The sequence below is a fragment of the Felis catus genome, chromosome C1, assembly GCF_018350175.1.
Source record: "Felis catus isolate Fca126 chromosome C1, F.catus_Fca126_mat1.0, whole genome shotgun sequence".
Lineage (NCBI taxonomy): Eukaryota > Metazoa > Chordata > Mammalia > Carnivora > Felidae > Felis > Felis catus.
This window is the reverse complement of record NC_058375.1, coordinates 102,697,529-102,710,071: the sequence shown is the minus strand read 5'-3', so window position 1 is coordinate 102,710,071 and position 12,543 is coordinate 102,697,529. Positions and strand designations below refer to the sequence as shown.

The 12,543-nt window shown below is 40.9% G+C and overlaps 1 protein-coding gene across 17 annotated transcripts in view; it reads right to left on the bottom strand.

Annotated features, from left to right (window-relative positions):
* The window catches only part of LOC101093537 (phosphodiesterase 4D interacting protein), a 220,093-nt gene extending 218,470 nt beyond the window's left edge, over positions 1–1,623 (bottom strand). For all 17 annotated transcript variants that reach the window (XM_023259046.2, XM_023259051.2, XM_023259048.2 and 14 more), the window contains exon 1: positions 1,370–1,623. In XM_023259046.2, coding sequence (XP_023114814.2) covers positions 1,370–1,608 — 239 coding nt within the window. In that variant the 5' untranslated portion in view covers positions 1,609–1,623. The remainder of the gene's footprint in view (positions 1–1,369) is intronic.
* Positions 1,624–12,543: the final 10,920 nt, after the last annotated feature.

The following is a 12,543-nucleotide window of genomic DNA, read 5'->3' as shown; positions in this document are numbered from 1 at the left end:
CTTTAAAAAAAAAAACCCAAAGTAGTCTGTGAAAACGATTCAACACTGCAGAGATACACATGTTAAAAAAATAAATAATTGTTATAAAAAATCAAATAATGAATACTTTTGCCTTGTTCCTTATTTTTTTTAAGTTTTAATTTTAATTCCAGTTAGTTAACAGTGTTATATTAGTTTTAGGTGTGGCCTCATACTTTCTTAAAAGCAGTAATTTTTTATGGGTATCTTAATAGACATATGATTCCATTAAACACTGTCAATTGAATGACTTTGACTCAGTTTTCTCACAGTGGGCAGTGTGATGAGTAAATACAACGAAGTGTGAATAAACTAGTTTCCCAATTCACAAATAAAGCATAGTCCTAAACACAGAAAACAGATTCCATTAATATTTCGTTCTGTAGTTAATCCTCAAAAGATCCAAATCGTGATTTTATGCATAGGAAATTGAGGCCCAGAGAAACCAAGTTACTTTTTTCATTTCCCAGTTAGTAGATGGCAGTTTAGAGACCAAAGCCACCACTGCCCTGCAGTATGATTTGGGACTCCTGGGTTCCCATAAAAGAGTAAGCTAAAAATGCTAAGGCAAGGAAAGGCTTGTTTCAAAAACGGCGGTAGCACAATCTCTTTTCCAAAACATCATATGCATGGCAGATTTTTGTCCTGCTGATGCTACATGAAGAAAATGTGGGCCTAATCTGTCCAGTCTTCCATTTCAGCGCAAAGAAAAGGGCTGGGTTAAGTGGAGATTGTCCTGCACGCCTCATCCGGCCAACAGGCATGGCCACAGCTCTGCAGGGGAAGAGAGGTGGCCTAGGAAGAAAGAACCATCACCAACCCCACCGTGCTGTTTGTCTCTTAGATAAATAAAAATTATATAGATACACAGATAAAGAGGGTGTGAGAGAAAGCAGCGCGTACTCGCGCGCGTTTCCTGATCTGCTTTTACCTTCCCTAATGCTTCCACCCTGGCATGGCCTTCTGCATCATGTGCTCATCTCTCCATCAACAGACATGGCCTTCAACCTCATCTCCACCAACAAAACGGGCGTCTACGCATCCGGCAAAGACCTTGGATGGGACAGAGACGCGTTTCCCCAGCTTTAGTCCGGTATAATGCGGAGCCACACCTTGATTTCTAGGCAACTCCCCCACTGGCTTTTCTCCGCTCTGCCCCGCCACCGGCGGCATCAACGCCCCGCAAACTCTCTGCCCGGTGCCCTCCAACCCCTGTCCTAGCTGATGGCCCTCGGCGCCAACCCCTTCAGCCCCCGGGGCCCGGCCCGGGAACGGTCCTCCCGCCCAGCGCGCCGCGCGCCCCCGCTCTCCGCGCGGACCGCAGCCTCCGGGGCTCCCGCGGGGCTCTCACCTCATCCAGGGTGCGGCCGCCGCGGCTGCCTCCTCCTCCTCCTCGGCCGCCGCCGCCCAGCTCCCGGCCGCCTCGGGACGCCGTCGTGCCCGGCCAGGGGAGCGCCGCGAGGGCGGTGGGGCTCGAGCCGCGTCCCCGGGCCAATAGGGCGCGCGGTGCGCCCGGCGGGACGCGCGGCGGCAGCAGCTGCAGCCGCAGCGGCGGCGGCGGCAGCAGGACCCGCTGTCGGTCCTCTTCATGGATTTCCCGGGCCTGGCCGCGCCCGTCCCGGTGACCGACCCTGCTTGGTTTCCCCACGGTCTTCGCGCGCTGCCAGGGAGCATCCTCCAGGCGCGGATTGCGGCGGAAACCTGGAAGGACCAGGCCTGCTCCGCGGCTGCCTCGGCCACCTGCTCCTCCCAGATTGCTCTTGTCCCTCGCCCACAAACACCCCCCGCGGTCTCTTCACCCTCTATCATCACCCCGTCCTCTCTCCACCCACTACCTCAACCTGGAAACCTTTTCATTCCCACATGGCACTCTTTTTCGTCTTCCTATCCACTCCATGGTCACGGCCCTCAATTTCCAACCTTAAAAAGTTTCTCCTTTTCACACTCCCTCTCTCCAAATTTTCCCGGTTTTGTCTTCCTCCTCCCTCCAACTCAGTCATCGTCTTCTATGTTACATTATTCTTTCCTCAGAATCACTACTTCCCCAGGCTGTTGGCGAACCCCTTTTCTCCCACTCTCCCTGTTTCTCCTTCTTAAACTCTTTTATCCCCTCAATTTTCCCTTTACAAGTTGTTGTAAAAATCTTCTTCCTAAATAACCTCAGTTTTCCTTTCATTTGAGACTTTTGGATTGCCATTTTTCATGCAGAACTCCTAATAAAGCCTCTATAGCTTGGTATCCAATATCCAGTCAAGGGAATACAGTCATGGTTAAAAAATAAAAAGTTCATAGGTCAAATAAATTCTCCACTTCATGTTCCTTCTGAAAACCTTTTCTTATAGTCCACTACGGAAGGAAGGTAGTGAGACCCTAGCAGAGCAGAATGCTTCTGTGACACTATTTTATGTACACAAGGCTTAGAAGAGCGGGTTTATCTTTGTAGTGGGCACTGTGGATCCCAAAGTTCAGAGGCAAAATGTCTTATGCAATATGCACTATTGATGGATTCCATGTAAACAGAGGAACTCATCCTTAACACATTTTCCTCCCAAATCTGTGTTGTTGTTGTTGTACTCCAACACTATCATCCACCCATTGCCCAAGCCCCAAATTTGGGAGTGGTCAGAGATTTATCTCTCTCACTCATTCATCTCATCCAGTCAATTCAACTTCTTGACTGTTTCTTTATTTTAAGGTGCCTCTTATCATGATTCCAAATGCCTCCAGAAAATGACACTACCCAGTATCTCATCATTCTTTCAAACCTCCCAGCTTAATCTATATCTTTACCTCTTTTTTCCCTCCAGTATGTCTTACCTGCCAATTTACCCTACCACTCCCGTCCCTGCTAGAGATTCTCAATTATCTTTTGTTGTCTTTCTTTTTTTTTTTAAGTTGTATTTATTTATTTCGAGAGAGAGAGAGAGAGAGAGAGAGAGAGAGAGAATGAGCAGGGGAGAGGCAGAGAGAGGGAGAGAGAATCCCAAGCAGGCTCCACACTGTCAGTGGAAAGCCACGTGATGCAGGGCTCGAACTTACGTAGCATGAGGTCATGACCTGAGTGGAAATCAAGAGTCCCCTCTTGTTGTCTTTATATCTTTGGCCTCGCCTTCTCCATTAGGTCCATCCCACTCCTGTGAAATAAAGTCCTCTCAGGGCACCTGTGTGGCTCAGTCTGTTAAGCTGCTGACTCTGGCTCAGGTTATGCATGATCTCAGGGTTAGGGAGTTTGAATTCCACTTTGGGCTCTATGCTAACAGCTCAGAGCCAGGAGCCTGTTTCAGATTCTGTGTCTCCCTCTCTCTCTGCCCCTCCCCTGCTCACACTCTGTCTCTCTCTGTCTCTCTCTCTGAAAAAAAAAAAAAAATGAATAAACGTTAAAAAAAATGTTTTTGAAACAAAAAGGGACATCTTGACCAGGAGGCAGGTTTCACAGATCTAATCAGTTCCATAGCTTTTATGCATTGGCAGGAATCATTCTGCAAGGGCTGAAAAGGAACCCACACGAGAGAGGATGGAAGTTATGTCACTAAACAGAACCTACATTCAAATCAGCCCCCAGGTACCAGAAGAGGGGCTTCAAAGGGGGAAATGAAAATGAATAGGTTTTGATTTGCTGGTGGAAAATCAAAATCACTAAACTTATTAAACCATGGTTTAATGAGACTAAACTGAGACTGACAACCTGTAAATTTCTAAATTTTGTAACAACACATGAAGATCTCAAGTGTCCCACCGGAAGAGAGGAAACGATTTCTACAGGTGATTTCCACCTCCACCCACTACATATTAAACACAGTACCATAAACAACTGAAACTATGTTTACAAGTCATAGCTTCAGATAATTGTCCTGAAATGATTGATAAGCAAAAGAGGCTAAAACTGAAAAGGTTTTCTCTTCTTTCTCTATTCAACATTGAATTTCTGCTATGATGTTTGGAAATAGCTATGTGGTTTTGCATTGTCCCAAGAGTTAAACTGGGTTCTGTGATGACATAATTTTGTTTGGGTAGCTCTATTGCCTTGGAATTTACTTAAAAAACATTTTTGGCTTTGTTAATATTAAGTGTCCTATTACATTTTGGGTTGTTTGAAAGTGAGAGACATCAGAAATTTTGATAAAACAATTCAATATAATGATACTGCAGAAAATATCCAGTAAAAACAGGTGAAGCCCTAGCTGATAAAAAAAAAAAAAAAATCCTGATTCTACCCAGGTACCTGATTAAGAATTCTGCTGGATGGTGGGATGCCTGGGTGGCTGAGTTGGTTAAGTGTCCGACTTTGGCTCAGGTCATGATCCTGCGGTTCATGAGATCGAGCCCCACGTCAGGCTCTGTGCTGACAGCTCAGAACCTGAAGCTGCTTCAGATTCTGTGTCTCCTTCTCTCTCTGCTCCTCCCCTGCTCACACTCTGTCTCTGCCTCTCAAAAATAAACATTAAAAAAAAAATTAAATGAAATTCAATTTACTAGTTCTTTCTCTCATGGCTCATATCTGTGTTGTTTCTAAGAAATCATCACCAGAGCTAAGGTCACCTAGATTTTCTCCAATGTTATTTTCTAGGCATTTTCTCCCTTTCTCTTTCTTTCTTTTCTTTCTTTCTTTCTTTCTTTCTTTCTTTCTTTCTTTCTTTCTTTCTTAAGTTTATTTATTTATTTTCAGAGTGGGGAAGTGAGAGAGAGAGAATCCCAGACAGGCCCCATGCTGTCAGCCCCAGAGCCTGACTCAGGGTCCCATGAATCATGAGATCCTGACCTGAGCTGAATCAAGAGTTGGCTGCTCAACTGACTGAGTCGCCCAGGTGCCCCTCTTCTAGGCATTTTCTAGTTTTGCTTTTACATTTAGGTCTATGATCTACTTTGACTTAATTTTTGTGATAGGTGTAAGGTCTGTATCTAGATTCCTTATTTTGCATGTGATTTCCAGTTGTTCCAGCACATAATTTGTTGAAAAAACTATCTTTTCTACATTGATTTGCCTTCTTCCTCTGTAAAAAAATCAGTTGTCCATATTTTTTTCTCTTCTCTTCTGTTCCACTGATCTATTTGCCTAATGTTCTGTCAATGTCACACTGTCTTGATTACTCAGCTAGTGTTAGTTCTCTGACTTTCTCTTTCAGTATTATGTTGGCTACTGTTGGTCTCTTGCCTCTCCATATAAACTTTAGAATCAGTTTGTTGATACCCACAAAATAACCCGCTGGTATTTTGAATGAGACTGCATTGAATCTTTAGATCAAGTTGGGAAGAAATGGCACCCTGACAATATTGAGTCTTCCTATCCATGAACATGGAGTATCTTTCCATTTTTCCATTTATTTAGTTCTTTGAATGCTTTCATCAGTAGTTTTTTAGTATATTCCCAGGATTGTGCAACCATCACTGCTATCTAATTTTAGAACATTTTGTTCACCCTAGAAAGAAACCCTGTAGCTATTATCAGTCACTCACAATTTCCATCCTCATTACCTACTCTCTCTCTTCCCACTCCTTGGCAAGGGCTAATCTACTTTCTGTCCTTATAGATTTGTTTATTTTAGAGATTTCACATAAATGGAATCATGTAATATGTAGTCCTTTATGTTTGGTTTCTCTCACTTATCATAATGTTTTCAAGGTTTATTCACTCTGTAGCATGTGCCAGGAATTCCTTCATTTTTATTGCCCAAAGTATATCACATTGTATGGAAATGCCACATTTTGATTATTCACCAGTTGATAGATAGACATTTGGATTATTTCCATTTTTTGACTATTATGAATAATGCTGCTATGACATTCATGTACACAGTTTTGAGAGCACATATTTTCAATTCTTTTTGGTAGACACCTAGCAGTGGAATTGCTGGGTCACGTGGTAACTCTATGTCTGAGCTTTAGAGAAACTGCCAAACTACCTTCAAAAGTAGTTGCATGATTTTACATTCCCACGAGCAGTGCATGAGAGTTCCACTTCCTCTATATTCTCACCAACCTTTGTTATTACGTGTCTTTTTGATTATAGCCATCCTGGTGGATATAAAATGGTATCTCACTGTGGTTTTGATTTGCATTTCCCTAATGACTAATGATGGTAAGCATCACTTCATATGCTTGTTGGCTATTTGCATATCTTTTTTGGAGAAATACCTATTCAAATCCACCACCTGGGGTGCCTGGATGGCTCAATTGGTAGGTAGGGCACATGAGTCTTGATCTTGGGATTGTCAGTTCAAATCCTACAATGGGTGTCGAGCTTACTTAAAAAAATCCACTACCATTTTTTAAAGTTTATTTTATTTTATTTTATTTTGAGAGAGAGAGAGAGAGAGAGGACAGGGGAGGGCCAGAGAGAGAGGGAGAGGGATAATCTCAAGCAGGCTCTGTGCTGTCAGTGTGGAGCCCAATGCGGAGCCCAAACCCAATAACTGTGAGATCAAGACTGGAGCTGAAATCAAGACTGAGATGCTTAACCAACTGAGCCATCCAGGCACCCCCACTACCCATTTTTTAATTGGGTTTTTTGCCTTTTTGTTATTGAGTTGTAAGATATATAGAGATATCTATATAATATCTGTTAGATACAGTGAATACAATTCCTTTACCTTATATATGATTTGCAAATATTTTGTGGTTTGTGTTTTCACTTTCTTGATTATGTCCTTTGAAGCAAAAAAGTTTTCACTTTTGGTAAAGTCCAATTTATCTTTTTTATCCTCCTACCACACCTTTGGTGTCTTATTTAAGTTAATTACTTAACTACTGCTGGGGGTGCTGGGTGGCTGAGTTGGTTGAGCATACAACTTTTGATTTGGGCTCAGGTTCATGATTTCACGGTTCATGGGATCAAGCCCCATGTAGGGCTCCACAATCTTAGCATGGAGCCTGCTTGGGATTCTCTCTCCCTCCCTCTGTCTCTCCCTCACTTCCATGCCCACACACACATTCTCTTTCTCAAAATAAATAAACATTAAAAAAAAGTACTATTGAATCTAAGGTCATAAAGATTCATTCCTATATTTTATTCTAAGTGATATATAGTTTTAGGTCATACATTTAGGTTGATGATCCATTTTGAGGTAATTTTTATATTAGATGTGAGGTAAGGAGGTCCATCTTCAATCTTTTACATGTGAATATCCAGTTGTTGAGAAGACTACTCTTTGCTTCACTGAACTTGTTAAAAATCAGTTGACAATAGATATATGAGTTTATTCTGTACTCTCCATCCTATTCTATTGATCTGTATGTCTATCCTTATTCCAGTACCACACTGTTTTTATTACTGTTTTTGTAGTAAATTTTGAAGTTGGAAAAGTGTGAGTTCTTTAACTTTGTTAATTTTTTCAAGATTGTTTGCCTCTTCTGGGTCGTATGCATTTTTAGATGAATTCTAGAATGAGCTTGCAGATTTCGAAAACAAAACAAACAAACCAGCTGGGATTGTGATATGGATTGCAATGAACATGTAATTATTGTTATTTTAATAATTATTTGGGAATTATTGTTATTTAAACCCCATTAAATCTTTCAATCCATGGACATGGGATGTCTTTCCACTTTTTTTAGATTTTCTTTAATTTATTTTAACAATATTTTATAGTTCTCAGTCTATAAATCTTACATTTCTTTTGTTGAATTAACTAAATATTTATTTTTATGCTGTTGTAAATGGACTTGTGTTCCTAATTTTATTTTTGGATTGTTCATTTCTAGTGCATAAAAATACAATTGGGATTTTTGCATATTAATCTTGTGTCCTACAACTTTGATGAATTCACTTATTAATTCTATTTTTTGTGGATTCTTTAGAATTTTCCATATATCAAGTCATCTGCAAATAGATTTAGTGTTACTTCTTTCTCTCCAATTTCAATGCTCTTACTACATTTTCTTGCCTGATTACTTTGGCTTGAACTTTAAATGTAATGTTGAATAGAAGTGGTGAGAGTGGACATCTTTGTATTGTTCCAAATCTTAGAGGAAAAGCTTTCAATCTCACTTTTAAGTAGTGCTAGCTGTAGGTTTTTCATAGGTGTCATTTATCAGGTTGAGAAAGTCCTCTTCTATTCCTCACTGGTTGACTGTTTTTAATAGGAAAGAGGATAGATATTCTTGAGTGCTTTTTCTGCATTCATTGAGATAATCATGTGTTTTGTCCTTTATTCTATTAACATCATGTATTACATTTATTGATGTTCGTATGTTGAAGCAATCTTGATTCCTCAAATTCCACTTGGTCATGATATATAATCCTTTTTTTTTTTTACATTTATTTATTTATTTTGAGAGAGAGAGAGCAAATGTAAGAGGATCAGAGAGACAGGGAGAGAATCTCAAGCAGGCTGTCCACTGTTAGCATGCAGCCCAACATGGGGCTCGATCCTATGAACTGTGAAATCATGACCTGAGCTGAAACCAAGATCTGGTTGCTCAACCAACCGAGCCACCTTTGTGCCCTGATGTATAATCCTTTTTATGTATTGCTGGAAAAAGTTCACTACTATAAGGTATATTGGTCTGTCATTTTCATTTCTTGTGAAGTAATTGACTGGTTTTGGTATTAGAGTAATACTGGTCTCTTAGAATGAGTTGGGAGGTGTTCTCTTATATTTTTTTGGAAGAGTTTGCAAAGCATTAGTGTTCTTTAAACATTTTCTGGAATTCACAAGTTAAGCTTTCTGGACCTGGACTTTTCCTTGTGGGAGGCATTATTGTTATTATTATTATTGCCATTATTATTAATTCATTGTCTTTATTTGTTATAGGTCTATTTAGGTTTTCTATTTCTTCTTGAATCAGTTCAGGTAGCTTGTGTCTTTCTTGGAATTTGTCCATTTCATCTAGTTTGACTAATTTTTTGGCATACAATTAGTCACTGTATTCCCTTATAATCTTTTTTATTTCTATGGATTAGTAGTAATATCCCCTCTTTCATTTGTAATTTGATCCATGTTAAAAAAAGTTTGTCTCCCCACCATCACCCCTCACCAAAACAAAACAAAACAAAAATACCTCCATAAAATTCTATTTGAGACAAATCTCAATAGTTACAAAGTTACAACAGTTACAAAGACCAAATTAGGGGAAAAAAAGCAAAACATAAAATGCCTCTGTTGCAATTTGTGGTAAATAGTATTTGAATCCAGTCTAACCTGGATATAAACTATCTTCTTGACTTTTTTCCTTTATTCTTCAAAAAAAAAGGTTTAAAATTACATAAATTTGGGGGCACTTGGGTGGTTAAGTTGGTTAAGCCTCCAACTCTTGGTTTTGGCTTGAGTCATGATCTCACGGTTTGTGAGACTGAGCCCCACATCAGGCTCTACGCTGACAGTGAGGAGCCTGCTTGGGGTTGTCTCTCTCTCTTCTCTTTCTGCCCCTCCCCCACTCTCTCTCCCTCTCTCTCAAAATAAATTCAAAAACATTAAAAAAAAATCTTTATACAAATTTTACAAGAGCTTCTGAGAGCACCTGAATATCATGCATGATACATAATGTCTGTTTACCAGCGTCTTGAAGCATTTTAGAGGTTAAATTAGGGCTTTTTATCTTATTAGTATTTTTAAGTTTCCCCAGCAGCATTTCCCATCTTTTTTCATAGAGCATATTGAATAAAAATAAGTAGTAACATAAAACTTGCTAAAAACCCAAACACATTCAGTAATTTAAACTGAGGTTTTGCCACTGGTGGTAACAAAAATGATGGATGCCAACATAAATATACATCCTATCCCCAGAGCAATATAAAAAAAAATCTAAAAATGTTACTTTTGTGGCAATACTTTGTCGTAAACTGAAGTACAACACAGTCACAATGAGGAGGCAGGTAAGAAAGGCATTGTACCATACAAAATTTACAAAAGTCACATCCTCCACTAAAAGCATATTGCGATACAACTTATTCCCAGATGAAGGCTGGAGGAAAGAGAATGGCTGGATGTCTATGAGATCACCAGAGCCGCTTCACTAGTAGGAAACAAAGGTGCTAAGATCATTTTGTCCCCTTGTAGGGCCAAGGTTCCCCTCGGTGTAGGGCCATACTCAGAGACAGGTGAGTATTTTTGAGAAAATTCTGGCCTCAGTGCCAGGATGTGTGTTCTCTGCCATGTGGTAAGGAGCCTGCTGGCACTTTGGGGAAGGTAGCTGTTTCCCAGCTAGACGGGTAAGTCTGCCTAAATCTGGGGTAGAATGTTAGCAAGACCTTTGGGATCCAAATCCATGTTCCCCATTTAATTTGATCAGTAATAAAAGTAGTAGTAGTATTTCTCTGTCTAGTTTTGTATGTCTATTTCCCAGTTTGATCTCAATTTAGAAGAGGAAGAAAGGATTGTTGTCTTGATCCCCTAAAACCCCAATTCAAAGCTGCCATTGTAATATTCTCAAGAAGCAACAGGCTGCATAAATAGTGAATAAAAAAAGGAAGTTGCTTTTGGGATTTTGGTTCTCATTCACCTAAGGGCTCTGAGGTAGGCCTCCTTAGAAAAATGGCACATTGAACTTTGGGTTTGACTGTCAGATTTCCAGAGCCAGAGGATCATACTCCTTAACAAAGTGGGGAGGAAAAGGTCCCCCATCAGATAGTAATGGAATGAAAGGGTGGGCTAGGGGGCAGGAGAAGGATGCTCCCAAGGGACTGATTAACAAGAATTGTGTCTTTGGTTGATAGAGAATTCACCATAAGACAAAATTAACAAGTTGTTGTATCCCATTTCATCACATTTAACGTCACATTAGGTTCAGTTTTCAGGCAGGTAGAACTGAATGAATCAAGCTTTCAATTTCCTTTTTTTTTTTTTAGGTTTCTTTCTTTATTATTTTGAGAGAGAGTGTGTGCGCGTGTTGGCAAGTGGGGGAGGGGCAGAGAGAGAGAGGGAGAGAGAATCCCAAGCAGGCTGCACACTGTCAGTGTGGAGCTCGATGCAGGGCTCAAACTCATGAACCACAAGATCATGACCTGAGCCGAAGTCGGATGCTTAACCAGCTGAGCCACCCAGGTGCCCATCTTTTTTTCTTTTTCTTTTTAAACAAGGAAGGATAACAAAGACTAGTAAAAACTGAAATATCTGACCCATACGATTGTAAAGAAAAATCACTCAGTGAGAAAATTGTTCACTAATTTCTGGAACACCAGTATGAGTAGAAAAGGGAGGGTCCAATAGAAGAAGGAGTTGTAGGAGTATGAGAGGGGGAAGCCAAGCCAACAGTGGTGGTTGTTGAGATAACAGTAGCTAAGATCAGGAACTTGTAATGGAAAACTCAGTCCACTTAGACTCCACAGAAAGGGAGTAGGGGTGTAGTTTTGAGGGACAATCTAGGAGGATACTCAGTGTTTAAAAACAAAATCACCATCAAAGGCTTTTATTCTAGACTGAGGGGTGAGAAGCAATGGGGGTAGAGCTGGGGTGGAGGTAATGGGAGAGAGACAGAGCCTCATAGAATGTAACCTCTACCAACAAACATCATGTTTCTTTTGTTCACCTTTGTATAAACCAGTATCTACTATTCCTAGCCCATGGAGACAACAATAAATATTTTTGAATAACTAATTGGAGAAATGAAGGGAATGGTTGATGGATAGGTCTTCACTTAGTATAGTACAAGCTGTGAATTGTGCAGTATACGACCGATGAAGTGTTGTCCCAATCTATGAGCATGCCATTCATTTGGTCGTTTAGTCAATAAACATTAATTGAGCCTTTGCTAGGTTCCAAGTACAGGATACTAGATTCTGGGGAACAACACATGACTAGTTTTTATGCCCTGAAAGGATTTGATTTAGAGGCTAGTAGAGGAAGAAAGAAATCTGTTAAAAAAACGTTTTTAATTGAATAAAATATTTTAGATGCTATCAAAGTACCCCAGCTATCCCTCTCATTCCCCCACCCCCCACCCCCCCATCCCAAACTCCAAGGGATGGAGCAGCTGGGCCTGCTCTTTGCTAGGCTTTCCTGACAAAGTAGGGAAACCAGACAGATGCACTGAAAGAAGTCATTTCAGGAGGTAGTTTCTAGAAGGCCTGGGCTAGTTTTGCTAAGGTTTCATATTTGAAGCAGGCTATCTACAGTAGTCATTATTTTAAATAGGGGCCTTCGCATTACTTACAATGCACATTTTGCTCTTTCCTCCACCTTTCTCCCCCCACGTCTTGACTTTCACTTGGATGTCTGGACCGTCTGTGTGGATGACACAGATAAGGTCTGGGAACGAATTCAAGAATAAAAAAGACTGATTCCTGCCTCCACGGAGCTCGCACTGTGAGGTTTAGTGAGGGATGATGACTCAAAATAACCACCAGCACCGACGCAGGCAGGCAGGCAGGGTTTCCTATCCATCCTGGCGGGAGATTGCATGGAGGGGCGTGGCCGAAGGGCAGGCGCCAGGCTGGAAGGCGGGACCGTTCTGAATTTCCTGGAGGTAGCCAATGGCCACCTGTGAGGCGGAGCTTTTGAACTGACTGGCATAGAAAGCGACCAATTAGGACCTAATCTGGATGACCTGCGGAGGGAGATATGTAAGGGTTTTGGTGCCGCTGAGGGGATG